This window comes from Peromyscus leucopus, chromosome 7 (assembly GCF_004664715.2).
Source record: "Peromyscus leucopus breed LL Stock chromosome 7, UCI_PerLeu_2.1, whole genome shotgun sequence".
Lineage (NCBI taxonomy): Eukaryota > Metazoa > Chordata > Mammalia > Rodentia > Cricetidae > Peromyscus > Peromyscus leucopus.
In genome coordinates this window covers 88,086,327-88,102,552 of record NC_051069.1, presented here as the reverse complement: position 1 = coordinate 88,102,552, position 16,226 = coordinate 88,086,327, and the positions used below count along the sequence as shown (strand labels likewise).

General features: G+C 41.2%; 1 protein-coding gene across 2 annotated transcripts; it reads right to left on the bottom strand.

The window, feature by feature from the left end:
- Positions 1 to 729: 729 nt before the first annotated feature.
- Positions 730 to 11,707, bottom strand: Dbr1 (debranching RNA lariats 1). Of its 2 annotated transcripts, XM_028869966.2 has the most exons (8): positions 11,360 to 11,707; positions 10,725 to 10,849; positions 10,036 to 10,116; positions 8,046 to 8,131; positions 6,207 to 6,431; positions 3,205 to 3,285; positions 2,845 to 2,990; positions 730 to 1,853 (listed from the first exon to the last, which is right to left on the bottom strand). In XM_028869966.2, the coding sequence occupies exons 1-8, from the start codon at positions 11,554 to 11,556 to the stop codon at positions 1,151 to 1,153; spliced, it is 1,644 nt and encodes a 547-aa protein (XP_028725799.1). In that variant the 5' UTR covers positions 11,557 to 11,707; the 3' UTR covers positions 730 to 1,150. The 2 variants fall into 2 exon arrangements, with proteins under 2 accessions (XP_028725799.1, XP_037063769.1); XM_037207874.1 differs by lacking the exon at positions 6,207 to 6,431.
- Between the last annotated feature and the right edge of the window lie 4,519 nt (positions 11,708 to 16,226).

The following is a 16,226-nucleotide window of genomic DNA, read 5'->3' as shown; positions in this document are numbered from 1 at the left end:
TGTTTTTTTAGAATCAACATCTACGAATTCTAGCATTTTGTCTTATATATAACTATTTTCTGCTTTAAGAATTTTCAAGAGCTAGGTCATGGTGGCACACACCTTTAATCCCAGCACTCTGTGGCAGAGGCAGGTGAATCTCCGAGTTTGAGGCCAGCCTGGTCTACAAATCGAGTTCCAGGACAGCGAAGGCTGTTATACAGAAAAACTCTGTCTCTAAGAACCAAAAAGAAAAAAAAAAAAATTCGGGGTAATTTAATACTACAAATTGCCTCAGGCATACGTGTGTTTTTTCTTGTTAGAAAAACTTTTCTGGAGAAAACCATGATCTGAATTTGTGGAATTCAAACTAGTGGGGAAAATTCAGTTTCAAATACCTTATGTAAGTAAGAAAATAATCTTTTAAATGAAAAAAAAAATGGAAGGGGACAAACATAAAAGCCTCAAAGTCCCAAAGCTTTGACGTCAAATGCTGGCAGAATGGAAGCCCACCACTTCAGGATTTCCCTAAACTAATGCCTGGATTTGGACTGCAGCAGGATGAGGAGGAGAGAGACCCTTGGAGCTATGATTCTGTTGCCAAGTCCAGAGGCAATCTCCTCAGGCAGCCCAGGTATGGTAATTAGAGACAAGCCAGGTGGAGTTGTTTGCTATGGACATTTGACAATACTTTACTCCTATCAATCTATCATGAAGCAAGAGACAGCATTTAGACAATCTTGTTGGTAATTAATATTAAACTGCACCGGGCCAAGATAACTTTTAATACAGCTACCAGTTACATAAAAATTTAGGCTAAAACATAATACACAAGCCAACAGGATATTAATTTCAGCAATTAAGTGGCGCTTTATGCATCCAAACATTTACAAAATCCATCTTAGTTTATCTTCATAGTCCCTTCTTAGAGAACAGTTTCTCGAAGTTCAAATGCAGCAAGTGCTGACAAAAATGGAAGTGAATGTCTTCAAAAAATGGTCATCAACCAAATTTCATATGAAATTTTAATAAGTTTATATCTGAAACATACACCTAAAAACAAAGTTGATAGAGAACTAAAATTCCATCATTTCATTATTACAAAGTCCAGTAATAAATCAACAATTCAACCCTAAAAACAGGGTCTTGAAATCACCTACTACATACATCACTAAGACAAGTCCCTGTCTTCATCGTTATCATCGTCGTCTGCTGCAGCATAAATGGCTTGATTCCTCCTCTTAATTTTCTTTCTTTGCTCAGGCTCATGTTCATTACTCAGCCTCTTCAATGGAAACTCAGTTAAGTCCTTTTCATCCCCAGACTGCACAGTCTCCCCAGGTTTCCCCTCCCTACCAGTCGGAGAATGGGACGGATCATCAGAAGACACGAACATGGAGCTTGGCAAGTTCCTGACGTCGGAAAAGCTTGTGGACAAGTCAGAAGCTTGATCGGAAGAAGGTTCTACAGAAGGTGTATTCATGTCACTGCAAGCACTTACAACTTCCTCCTCCTCATCATCCAGCATGATTTCATCTGGATTAATGGAGGACATGGCAGATGTGTCTGTGTTGTATTCACTCCGGTCTTCTTCAGAGTCATCGGTTCCCAGATCACCCTGCTCTTCATATTCACCAAACAGATAACGCTTGTCCTTGACCTTCTGAAGTATGACGTTAATGTCTGTGATGCCCAGCTGGGCACAGAATTCCGTCGTCTGCGGATTGATCCTGTGAACCAGCTGCACTTGCGTCTGTGGCTTACTAGGGTCATAACAAGCAGCTGTCATGCTGAAGTTACAGGGGACTTTGGGGTCATGGTTCAGCTTTTCCATTACTTCTTTCATAGCTTCTTCTGTTGCACTATAATCCCACCTGTAACAATCAGAGCGATTGGTTTGTACATGTTATCACCTTCAAAGAGTTAGTAAAAACCCTAAGTACGGACTCCAGTCATAAGGATTAAAAAAGAAACTTTAAAAATTCTACACAAGAGCTGCAGAGATGGCTCAGTGGTTAAGAACAGTAGCCACTCTCTCAGAGGATCCGGGTTCAATTCCCAGCACCCACATGGCAGCTCACAGCCATTTCTAACTCCAGTTTCAAGAGATCTGACTCCCTCTTCTGGTCTCCATAGGTACCAGGCATATACATGGTGCCTAGACATTCATGCAGGGTGATTATCCATATACATAAAATAAAAATTAAAAATTAAATAACCCATGTGGTAAAATTATAATTAACTTAGCAAATAATCTTTAGAAATAAAAAACAGCCAGCCTGGGCTACCAAGTGAGTTCCAGGAAAAGGCGCAAAGCTACACAGAGAAACCCTGTCTCGAAAAAACAAAAAAAAAACAAACAAAAAAAAAAAGAAATAAAAAACAACTCTAAGAAAAAACTTTACTCATCCCTCAAAACAAATGTGTGTGTGAACTAAACCTTCACCATGCCATAGTCTGAAGCATGCTTATACATTCATAAATTTACTTGGGTTGACACCTAACAGACCCTTTCTTTTGTCAGCCTCGGACAAAAACTTGTAGCTTTCTCCACTATCAGTCAACCTTGAGTACAAAGTTGGGGTCTCATGGCCAGTGCCTGGAGGGGCTAATGGGTGTAAGTCCCCCAGGCAGGCCCAAATTAGAGACAACAGGCAATCACTTACACCTCACAAATGTGTCAGGACATCAAGCAAGCACTTGCCAGGAGGCTCCCCAAATGCTCAGATCCCCAAAGCACATTGTCACCTCACCCCATCTTCTCTGCAGACAAAGCAAACTCTCCAGGGACCAGAATACAACACAGATCAGAGACACTGCACTGGACACAGTGCAGAGGGCAAGTTTGAAAGTGAGGAGAACTACCTTGTATGCAGACCATTATTTTCAGGCATATTCCATAGGTTCCGGGTCACATTGATCAGGTCATCAGTGGCCCTGAGAACAGTAAGCCATTCAACGTCATACTCTAAGTACTCAGGAGCACTGGGGTCATGTTCTACTTCTAACACCTATAGAATGAAATTGGAAATTTTAGGTAATTCATTTATGTTAACACTCTAATCATTTTAAATCTAGTTAATTTAAAATGTTAACATAAACAACGCCAAAAATTCTCAGAAAACATAAATTATAAATAGTACAAATAAATTCTGAAGTAAAAACTATTTCTTTAAAATCATTGGAAGAGTAAAACTTTTGTAAAATTACTCATGTTCTTATTACCTGAAGAAAGTCTCTGTGTGGTAAACATTTGTCCAAAGCTAAAAACTTGGTTGCTTTGCCTGCTTGTTCTTTATCTGTGGCCTAGATGACACAAACCATGATATAAGAATGTTAAAACATCACAAGTAATTCATATATTGAATAGAGCAGAAGTAACATTTCTTACGTGCGCCCAATTATGTGTCAAAAGAATGACTACCAAAAAGAAAAAAAGAGAGGGAGAGAAAGATGAGAAAAAGGAAAAGACAGACAGATAAGAAAAAGGGAAAAGTCTACACCGACTTGGACAGTAGAGCGCAAAGCACTTCACCACTATCGGCTGCCATTTCCCCAAAACTCAAACGCTCACAACAGAATGATGTCCAATACTGACGTGTGTTACATGAGTGACTCATAAAAACAAACAAATGGGGGCTGAAGATTGAGCTCAGGGGTAGAGCACTTGCCTAGCAAGCACAAGGCCCTGGGTTCGGTCCTCAGCTCCAAGGAAAAAAACAAACAAACAAACAAAAAACAAACAAATGAAAGACACTAGCTGCTAAAAACTCTTTCTACATGAATTATTCAGAAGAGACAACCGAAATCAGTGGTTGTCTACAACTACGGATGCAAAGCTGATTACAGATAGACACAAAAGATTCTGGGGAAAAAGATGGACAAGTTGTAAGACTGCTCTGTGAACCGGGTGGTGATGCACGCCTCTGATCTCCACACTTGGGAGGCGGAGGCAGAGGCAGGTGGATTTCTATGAGTTCCAGGACAGCCCAATCTATGGAGTGAGTCTGAGTTCCAGGACAGCCAGGGATACACAGAGAAACCCTGTCTCAACAAAACAAACCAACAAACAAACTGGACTGTGGTATTCATACAACTCTAGACATTTACTTAAAACTCAGTGAACTAGCCGGGCAGTGGTGGCACACGCCTTCAATCCCAGTACTAAGAGGCAGAGCCAGCACTGTGAGTTCAAGGCCAGCCTGGTCTACAGAGCGAGATCCAGTATAGACACCAAAACTACACAGAGAAACCCTGTCTCGAAAAACATAACAACAACAACAAAATCAGTGAATTATATATTTAAGATGTGTTAATCTTGATATGTAAATTATATCCCATAAAACTATTTTTTTCCGATGGTCGGGGATGGTGCACACCTTTAATCCCAGCACTTTGTGGAGGCAGAGGCAAGCGATCTCTGTAAGTTTGAGGCCTGTCTGGTCTACAGAGTGAGTTCCAGGACAGCCAAAGCTACACAGAGAAACCTTGTCTCAAAAACAAAACAACAAACAAACAAACAAAAAACCCAAAAAACAAAACAAAGCCAAAAAAAAAAAAACAGCTCAAGAGTCAGTTGGCCATGGTAACACACAAGTCCCTAATCCCAGCACTCAGAAGGCAGAGGCAGCCAGATCTGGATTCAAGGCCAGCTTGATCTACATGAGGAAATCCCCACTGTCTCTTAAGCAAAAGAAAGTAGCAGGATGTGGAAAAGGCATGCTTGGATGTCAAGCAAGCACAGTCACTGTGTAAGTGTAACTTCCGCCCCTCTGGAGTAAGACCACAGCTGAAAGTGCTTTGGGCTACTTTCAGATACAAACTATCTCAGAAGTGTTGTTAAAGTAGGAAAGTAGTTTGGGAAGCATTACACATGACATTCCTTTCTACAAAGTGCTCATTAATGCATTAAAGACTGAGAAACTCTATAAAGGACTTCAAGAAATCTCCAACTGCTAACCCTGAATTTTCTAAATGGTTTCCTAACCCCCAGCCTCCCAAAAAACCCCTCTGGTAGTCATCCTGTACTCCCTCCTTCTCATCAAATGCTTACTGCTCTGCCTCTCTCCTTCTCACCAAATGCTTACTGCTCTGCCTCCCTCCTTCTCACCAAATGCTTACTGCTCTGCCTCCAAAGCCTCTCTAGAGTCTGCTTCATCCTCTGTGCTCCTTGCCCTTCGCTCTGCAGCACCCTCTCTCTGTTGCCATCACTCCATTCCACACACAAACCTGCCCGTTAGTCTTTCTAGAACCACCACCGGTCTCTACCGGTCTCCACCTTTCCCATCACCTTCCAGTTAACACCCAAATCTTGCTATCTCATCAAGTACTCCATAGGGAAACCACCTAGGAAATGCAGGTTAACAGCTGGAGAATTCTGCAAGTCTTCTGGAGACCTTCTCAAGAGCTCTAGTGGCCCAATGAGCACTGTCTTTCTGGAATGGCTGGGACATGCAGTGCTTCCCCAAGTACTGGACCGAACCCTTCCCTACATTACAAGTATAATGCTTCTGAAACATAGTTTTATTTGAGAATATTCCTAAGGCCCTTTCTGATGTGGACTAACTCTAGAAGGGGTAAGTGCCCAAGCTCTACCCAGAAAGCAGTTCTGACTCTGTTCCGTCTATATCTGCCTCTACACCTCAGGGATAGGAGCTAGTACCAAGCGCACTGTGCGCTGAGACCTATAAGTCTTCAAGTGTTGGTCCCTCTATTGCAACACTCAGAGACTCTGTCCTCCTGACACCTCCAGATGCAGCTCAGACATGCAGTCCTTTGGAAACTGTCCTCTCCACCAGTGGACCAATCTGAGCCCACCAGTCTGCTTGGGTCCCTCCAACACCTCAGCCCTTTTCTACCACACTCACCTTACTCTGTAATTGCTTCCTCATTTCTTTCCCACATTGAGTACTGAGTAAGCAACTCCTCTAAGAGGCGAGTTGTGTTTCCCTCTCTGGCTTTTTTAAAATTTTTTATTTGTTTATTTATTTGAGACAGGGTTTCTTCGTGTAGTTTTGGTGCCTATCCTGTCCTGGATCTCTCTCTGTAGACCAGGCTGGCTTCGAACTCACGGAGGTTTGCCTGGCTCTGCCTCCCAAGTGTTGGGATTAAAGGCGTGCGCCACCGCCTGGCCCGGTCTCTGACTTTACCACTGTGCCCATGGTGCCTAGTTCATGGATGTTCAGTAAGTGTGTATTAAAGATAAGGAACAATATTTTCTGTCCTACCTGATGCTGCATCAAGGCTGCAAATTTCACATGAAGATGTGCAGAAAACCAGTACGCAGGCTTCAGGTGCTCTAACAGCTCCGAGGCAGCAGGGCTCCCTAGCGTGTTATTTTCCACTTCTTGGCGGAAAAAAGATTTGGTCTTAAGAAGCTGCTTCTTATTTCCATAATGATATATACTTCTTGGCCAGTCATGAGATAAGAATATATCTACAGGCTGCTTCAACTTGAAGAACAGAAGAACAGAAAGAAAAGTCTTAAAAATAGACTAATGGGGGGTTGGAGAAGATGGCTCAGTGGTTAAGAGCACTGACTGCTCTTCCAAAGGAACCAGGTTCAATTCCCAGCACCCACATGGCAGCTCACAGCTGTCTGTAACTCCAATTCCAAGTGATCTGACACCCTCACACAGAATATATACAAGAAAAAAAAAAAAAAAAACAGTGCACATTAAATAAATAAATCTTTTTTTAAAAAAGAAAAGAAAAAAAAGTAGACTAACCAAACCAATCCCTTCCTCTCTACACCATATGCACCAGCTCTTATAGACTGATAATCTAGCTTTCTGTGTTAATTCATCTAGTAAAGAAATTATAATTTTGAAGATCTAGAGAACACAGATTTAATAAGATTTCAAGGTAATTAATACAGTAAACCCAAAAACTTAACAGGAAAAAAATTAGGAGCCGGGAATGTAGATGGGTGGCGGAGTGCTTGCATGGTCAATTTTTTTTCCTAACATATCACGTAGTACCAACTCAAAATTCTCCCTTTGCTACATAAATTAATATCTAGAGTTGCTTATAAGGAAAACACAAAATATGTTCTACACTTTATTTACTCTTTAGCACTATCAAGTATATGAAACAAGTACTTGGGAAACTAAATTGAAACAATTACTATTTAAGACAACATATAATGTTGGTCAGATAGAATAGTCACTGAATGGATAATCAGAACTGAAGAATGGCGATGGCTCCCAACTAGAGAAGTGGTCATTGGACGGTAGCATCCAGTTGGGTCGTAAGGGGTAAAAAGCATCCAAAAGAAAAGAACAAACAGATCACAGGAAAGGCCTGTGGGCATAGCACGCACTGCAGCTCTAGGGACAACATAGGACATGAATACTGAGACAGGGAGGTCCTGGGTAGGCTTCTTGTCTGCCTACACCTTGACTTGGTACTCTTAATTAGGGAAGGCAGAGTGAGAGCCACCTCCCCAAGCTTGAACGAGACTATATAAAATACTATGTGTGAAAACTGCTCAGCCCCGAATCACCTCTGGAGTGGGTTCTCAACAACTTAAGTTTCATTCACCAGTTAAGTCAGTATTTTGAGACCATCTTCACAATTTCTCATATCCCCTCTCATCTTTCCCATTAGTTGTTTTCTATTAAATATTATTAGTTATTTTTATCTAATACTAAAATTTAGTAATATAAAATTTTCACTTCTGAGATAAGATTCTACTTTGTAGCCCAGGCTAACCTCAACTTCATAATCTTCTTGCTTCAGCCTAATAAATGACGGGATTAGGTTTATACCATCACACTCAGCTAAAATATTTATTTGAAAATATTATTTTATTTCAGCACATACACTTTATTCTTAACCTAAGTATAATATGTAAAACCATAAATTAAATGTTTTACAACTGCACATTAAAATAAACTTTTAACTATTAAAAATTAAAATTTGTTCACCAGTGAACCTCCTAAAGACTATTCAAACTCTAAATTTTAGAAATACTGAATTGCTATTCTCAAATGTTGCAAGCCAATATAATCAAACACATTTTAGTACAAAATTTATTTCCAGTCTACTGTGTACTTTTCACATACCTGTTTTAACTTGTAGACCTCTATATTTCTCACATGATATATACTCCTTATGGTAGATGAATCATAAGGGGGGCGCTCAAAATGACCTGAAATTGAAGAGAAATAAACTGTATTACCATTGTCTTTCCAAAAGTGGTTCCAAATTTACATTCACATGGACCAGTAACAAAGAGCCCATCTTTGCAGTCCATGCCAACAGGTTAGCACCACGGAGAGCAGAGGGGTAAGGAAACAGACTTGCAATGAACAGTTACAATTAAATGTGTTTTAGTTGCCAATTTAATTCATAAAATTTGTGCAATATGTATGAATCTAAGCCACTGCTCTAACTAAAAACCAGTTAGATACAGAGGTAAGTCCACACAATGAAACTATCCACAAATGAACAGATTACACATAACAAGACATGAATTTCAAAAACATGTTAAACCTGGGACCAACCCAGGCCCTCTACATATGTGTGACAGTTGTATGGCTTGGTCAATTTGTAGGACTCCTAGCGGTGGGATCAGGGCCTGTCCCTAACGCTTGAGCTGGCATTTGGGAACCTATTCCCCATACTGGATTGCCTCTCCCAGCCTTTATACAAAGGGAGGAGCTTAGTCCTACCTCAACTTGATATGCTATGCTTTGCTGACACCCATGGGAGGCCAGCCCCTTTCTGAACAGAAACAGAAGAGGAGTGGACTGGTGCAGGAAGGGTAGGATGGATGGGAGGAGAGGAGGGAGAGGAAACTGTGGTCAGATGTAAAAGAAATGAAAAAATTTGTTGGGTGCACCTTGTAGCACAGGTTGATTAAAGAAAGGAGACACTCCAAGATGAAATTTTAAGGCCTATGTGGCAGCAGGAAGGTCCAGCTTCTCTGATGAACTGAACCCCGAACAGCCGTACAAAGATGTACTTATTGATTGTTACACAAAGTATTTCTTCATACCAAGGTCCCTAATCTAATTTACATGTCTTACTAAAGGAGAGCATCACATGCCCCCATGGCTCTAGTCCTTTATTATGTATCCTTTGCAATACACAATAAGACAAGAGTCTCAGGTGTGCCTGAGGCATCCTGTAACGAAAATCTTGGGATGGCTGCAATGACCCTTCAGCAAAACAATCACTGTTTTCCACAAGGATTCTTCAAGGTTAAAGTACTTCTAAAAAACAGCTGTTCATTCTAATATCTAACCCCAGATACAGTGACTCTGCTAAATTCCTACAACAAAAATTAATAATAATAATAATAATAATAATAATAAAGAACCACATTAAACCAAGAAGCGAGCTGCAAAAGATGCAAGCAAAACACTGTTCAACACATTAAAACAGGAATCCCGAGTTGGGAATTTAGCTCAGTGGTACAGCGCTTGCCTAGCAAGCGCAAGGCCCTGGGTTCAATCCTCACCTCCAAAAAAAAAAAAAAAACAGGAATCCTGCATATACAGTAGTAAGATGAAATAATCAAGTGAATGATAGACACTTAATTGGAAACAGCAATTCCCTGTCTATTAGTAGGGGGAAAGAAGAGGAAAAGGATAGTCAGGTCAACATGAACTTCAGTTATACCTATACTGTTATATTTCTTAAAAATAAAATTAAAATTGACACTGAATTGATAAAACTAGATCATGAAAACACAGATACGCTATATAGTATCTACATTTTCATGTGCATAAAATACTTACAATAAAAAAATTAAGAATAGTATCATGTATACAAGAAATTTGATGGACAAGTCAAACTATAAATTTTGCTCATTTTACTCTAGAGCATGCAAGCTCTAAAATATAAAAGTTATTCACTCAAAACAATACCTTTTCGCCCGGTGGTAGTGGCACACGCCTTTAATCCCAACACTCCAGAGGCAGAGCCAGGCAGATCTCTGTGAGTTCGAGGCCAGCCTGGGCTACCAAGTGAGTTAGAGGAGAGGTGCAAAGCTACACAGAGAAACCCTGTCTGGGGGAAGGAACAAACAAACAAACAAACAAACAATACCTTTTCGATAGTCATGGGATTTAAAGATGCCAGAGATTCCACCAATCCTTATACCTCGGTATTTTACTACACCAGCCAAACCTGAAAAATTATGCAATTCAGTAAAATGTTATAGGCAGAAGGAATCTACTAAGAGAATAAGCCATGTAGAAGCCTGGAATTCTATATAGTCTGAGAGGGCTGGGGAACCAGACCAGAGCCATGACAGGTTTCTACGTGTGTTTTAAAAAAAAATCACTTAAAAATCATGCACTTAAAGATATAAAAATGAAATAATATAGTGGGTAGGATTTGCTATAGTCCAGTCATCTCCCACAGGAAAAATTTAAACAATACTAAGTATTTAAGTATGGGGGTATAACAGAGTAATAGTTGTTTTAGTTAACAAGTAGAGAAATTTACTCTACTACTTGGTACCCCTTTCCTGTTATGTTTAATATTTTCCATTATAAAATCTAGTTCAATAAGAAAAAATAGACTACAAATAACAAGATTTTTGTAATCATACTATTATTTAAACCATCAGAAGAAGGATGGATGGATTTTCATGACTGGCCATTGAATAACTGTTTTAACTCAATTCTCATGATTATTTAAGTTAACAGCATCCCCCAACACCGTATGTCCTCTAGATACTTCTCAATCGGTACAAATCCCGACAAGACAAAAAAGTGTGCTTAAACACATACCTAAATAGTAAATATTTGGTGCTACCCAGCCACCATAGGGTAACTCTTGCAAATGGTTTGAGGCTTCATGGTTTCCTCCAATGAAGATGGTGAGAACCGGGGCCTTTTTCTCTCCAGAGTAATATCTACAAGATAAAGGTCAAGTTGTCAGGAGTCAAATTACCCACAGCAGAAAAGCAATAGAGAGAGGGTCAGAAGGAAAAGGCCCAGCTAAAAAACCGCCAAACGTCCCCCAATATCCATCCATCCCTGTTCTTATGAAGGAATGAAATCTTGAGCTCAAACCAGTAGACATTCATCCAGGTCAACAACTTTGTGAAGTTCACAGCTATCGTCTGGGCTTCTAGAACCCAGACTAGCATACAGCAGGTCCAGTAAAAACTGGATCATTAAATTAACTAATCCTAGAATTCTAGCAATTGCAAAGTAGGTATCTAAAACTCCTGGTGTCTCCCCGATCCCTGGGAAGAAGGGGCAGGCAGATGTCTACAGAAAGGAGGACAGGGCTACTTCCTAAGTGCCAGGTCCTCCGGACACCGGGGTCAGCGGCAGGAGGAACCTCACGCGAAGGCCGCCCCTGCTGGCCGTCCAGGGTGCGCTCCGAGGGCTCCGAGGCCCGGCCGCGCGCTCCTCACCTGTAGAAGGTCTGCATGTGGCGGTACTTGGGCGGTACGGCCATGCAGCGCAGGTCGGCCTCGTTGCGCACCGCCTGGAAGTCGCCGCAGCACAGAAGGAGATCCACCGGTCCCGGGCCGCGCTGCTCCGCCAGCGCCAGGGTCTCGTAGATCTTGTCCAGCTCGCCATGGCAGCAGCCGGCCACAGCCACCCGCATCGTGCCGTCGGGCCGCGGAACTCTACCGCAACGCCCTCGATCACCCGCAGCCCGGACCGCACAGCCGAGGGCACCAGACAGGTCCCCCGCCCGGCTCCCGCCAATATTAACAGAGCCGCGGCGACTTTAGATTCGTTTGTGTAACTTCCGGCTTCCAAGTCTCGCGAGAGACGGAGAGGAAAAGGTCCTGCCAACACAAGGAAGAAACTTGATGCTTGTCTTATATAGGCGTTGTCTTGTCTTCCCGGATCCTTGAATCCTTGTAATCTGGTCGGTTTGATAGTTTAAAACTAGAAAAGGAAATAAAAATCTCCAGAAATTCTCCCAGCAAAGATAATCGCCTTAAAGATGAATTAGAAAAAAGGGTTTTTTTCGTGATGACATTAAAAAATTTTAAATGCAATTTTGAAACTTACTGATTATTTTATAACTATATCCCTTGAAAATTTCTTTTTTTTACTAAGGGGAATGGGTGTTTTCCTACCAAATTGTTGTTTATCCTATAATACAAGATGAATGAAAGTAAGTGAGTATCTCGAAAACTTCTGGAGAGAAAAGGTGGCAATGAATCAATGAAGAGTGAATGGCAAAGAATGAATGTTTTCCAGTAAAGGAAAACAACTGAAATTTAATCAAGATAAGAAGATCTAATCAAGGTGGCACAGAGAATTACACATTTAAAGAACTGAAAAACTTAATCAAGAAAAGAAGATCTAATCAAGGTGATACAGAGAAGTACACATTTAAAGAACTGAAAAACTTAATCAAGAAAAGAAGATTTAATCAAGGTGATACAGAGAAGTACACATTTAAAGAACTGAAAAACAAGAAAAGAAGATCTAATCAAGGTGATACAGAGAAGTACACATTTAAAGATCTGAAAAACGTAGTCAAGAAACAAGCTAGGTCAGGCTGTGGTGGCCCACGCCTTTAATCTTAGCTCTACAGAGGCAGAGGCAGGCAGATCTCTGTAAATTCGTAGCCAGCCTGGTCTACAAAGTGAATTCCAGGACAGCCAGGGCTGTTACATCGAGAAACCCTGTCTCATAAAAACAACAACCACACACACAGAAACTGCCTCAAAAAAGAAAGAAAAGACAATCTCATCAAGGTCATACAGAGATTTAGAAATAAACCTATGCTTTATAGATTTTTCTTCTTGTGTATACTTTGTTTGTTTGTGGCAGGGTCTTTCCATGTATCACCTGGCAGGCAGGGAGGATAAATAGGAGAAATCTGGGAGGAGGAAGAAAAAGAAGTAGCCAGAGAAGGAGGCAGATTCCAGGGGCCACCCACCCAGGTACACAGCAAGCCACAGAGTAAGAGTAAGTAAGATTTACAGAAGAAAAGGGAAAAGTCTAGAGGCAAAAGGTAGACAGGATAATATAAGTTAAGGAAAGCTGGCAAGAAACTAAGCCAAACTAAGGGCAGGCATTCATAAGTAAGAATAAGGCTCTGTGTGTGGTTTATTTGGTGAGCTGAATGGCAGGCCCTCAAAAGAGCAAAAGGCAAACAACAACAATGGGGGTTTAGCTTCCATTTTTTTATGTTGATCCTACGTGGTTTGCAAATCCATGGAGAAAATAAAACCATACTTCTTATTTTTAAAGATTAAATATAGAATCATTGTGACCAGAGTGATTTGGGTATGGTTCCTTCAAATTACCAGAAAGACATAATTTTTGTGATATTGAAATTGACAAAGAGTCAAAAAAAAAAGATAGAAAATGAATGTTTTCATTAGCCAGCCCTCCCCCTCCCGCCTTGAGACAGGGTTTCTCTGTGTAGTCCTGGCTGTCCTGGATCTCGCTCTGTATACCAGGCTGGCTTCAAACTCACAGAGACCCACCTGGCTCTGCCTCCTGAGTGCTGGAATGTGGCATGAATCTTATTAATAAAATCAAACCTGAGACCAGTTATTGGGGCGACACTGGAAGATCAGAGAGACAGAACAAGCCACAGCTAACCTCACCTGGCCAACTTCTCACCTGGTCTTGTTTCCTCAGACTGGAAGCCTCTGGGTCCTCATATCCAAATGGCTCTCAGCTGAACTGTGCTGCTCAAAACCTAAAAGCTTAACCAGCCAAATGCTTCTAGTTTCTGGTCCTCACGCCTTATATACCTTTCTGCCTTCTGCCACCACTCCCTAGGATTAAAGGCTCACTTCCTGGGATTAAAGGCGTGAGTCACCATGCTTGACTGTATCCTTGAACAGATGGATTTCTGCCTCGAATGCTAGGATTAAAGGCGTGTGCTACCACTGCCTAAGTATCTAGTGGCTTTTCTGTTCTCTGACCCCAGATAAGTTTATTAGGGTACACAATATATATTTTGGGGAACACAATACCACCACACTGGGATTAAAGGTGTGCACCACTATACCAGGCTTTTAATTAGCTTTAATGTTGTCCTTCTGCATTAGAATTTTGATACATAAAATAATGATTTAATGATATTGTTAAATTAAATCCCAACCTCTTTTATATGTATTATATGACCATATTATCATGGCTGGCCTTGAACTCCTAGACTGAAACAATTCTCCTTCCACAATTTACTAAATGGCTCATTACAAACAGCAAGCCATCCAGTGGCTGTTTTTTATTTTTAATTTATATGAATTATTAACTTTTAGATTATTTAACATGTAATATATAATCATTTTGTGTATATATACTTTTAAAAGCAGGCCTAATGTTAAATATGACTTTTAAAAAATTTATAAAACTTATATCAATGTATCTCCCAAAAAAACTGGAGCTAAAAAGAACAGATTTATAAAAAACCTAAGACATACACCTAACCCTGTCTCCCTGGGGAAGACTATTTCTCTCACTCTTGACATTTCTTAGTTTCTTGTCCATTGTTTGTGTTTGCTTTTGTTTTGATTTCTGAGACATGGTTTTCTTGTGTAGCCTTGGCTCTCCTGGAACTCACTCTGTAGACCAGGCTGGCCTACAGATCACACAGAGATCTGCCTGCCTCTGCCTCTAAAGGTGTGTGCCACTGAAAGGACCAAGCAGATGCCATAACAGGCTGCTCAGTCTTCTCTCAGAGATCAGGCCTCAATTTCAGTTTCCTGAGACTTGAGCAAGCAGTTTCTGGGAGGCTATGACATAGTCCTTGCAGTAGCTCCCTTTTTGCACGTACTCTGACTGTTCAAGGTTCAGCCAGTTGTTTACTGTCTGGAACCCCTCACCAACTCAGAGCTACGTGCAAGGGTCAATGTGAAAGTGCAAGGCCAGTCAGCCTCCATGAAGCTCAAGGACAGAGTCTGGGCCACTGAGTCAGCCCCCACAGTCAGTACGTGCTGGGCCAGCCAGCCCCGATGGCAGCTCAAGGACAAAGCCTGGGACTTGTTCAGGTCTGCTCCCAAGATTATAACTGTAACCCCCAACCAGTAAATTCAAAGGTTACACACCCTCACCCAATCATTTGATGCCAAGGCTTGTACCACCCTGCTTGTGGTTTTTCCCTTTGAAAACCCCTCACCCTGAGAGCTCAGGGCCGTTCTCCTCCACCTGCTTTGTTGGATGTTGGGCACAGACCAAGCTTGGGCTTGTTTGTTATCAATAAACCCCAGTGTGTTTTGCATCAGATATCAGCTTTGTGGTGGTCTTGCTCAGGAGTCTCGCAACGCAGCCACACCACCACCACTGCCCAGCAGCATGTCCTTTGGTGTCATCCTTGTTTGTGCGTCAGCCATATTAATGAGACTCCATGGATGTAGCTTCTCTGACATTTCTAGGAGACACAATGGCACAGCAAAATTCCTCTGGCTCTTTCACTCGTTCACCTCTTCTGTGGTGACTCCTGAGCCTTAGGTGTGTCAAGGTTCCCAATGCCTCAGACCCATGTAAATGGCAAAGCCTTCCTCTGGTCCAAGTATCAGGAAAGATTGCCCTTTAGCTAAAAGCACTGTACGCAGAAACTACCAGCTCTTACATGCAGATGTAATTCTGAACGGTTTTATTAAATAAGAAATACAGAGCCAAGTGCAAAGTTAAAAGCCCAAGAGGTCAGAGCAGCAGTCAAGAGCCAAGACGAGACCACCTTCTTACCCCCTGGCTGCCGCTGCTGTCCTTCCACTCAGAAAGAGACCTACTTCCTGTGTGTCTATCTTTTTATTGGCCTTCTGTTCTGCCTTCTCATTGGTTGTAAACCCAACCACATGACCTCCAGGTCTCTAGGGTTGGCATTGAGATTAAAGGCATGTGTCTCCATGCTGGCTGTATCCTTGAACACACAGAGATCTGTCTGTCAAGTGATGGGGATTAAGGGCGTGTGCTATCACTAAATGGCTTGCTATTAGCTCTGACCCCCAGGCACTTTTATTTATTAACATACAAATAAAATCACATTTCAGCACAAATATAATATCACCATACTTAAAGGCTAGGCTCACAACCAAAAATATAAGAATTTTTTTCTATTTTTATTCAGAGGTGTTCAAATTTTGAAAGGTATTACAATGACTATGTAGATTGCTTTTGGTAGGACATCCTTTTTCACAATACTGTCTTCCAATCACTGAGCATAGGAAGTCTTTTCATTTTGTGTCTTCTTCAGTTTCTTTCTTTGATATTTTAAATTTTTCATCGTAGAAGTCTTTCACTTCCTTACTTAGATTTATCCCATTTGTAAGGCTATTGTGAATGTAATTATTTCAT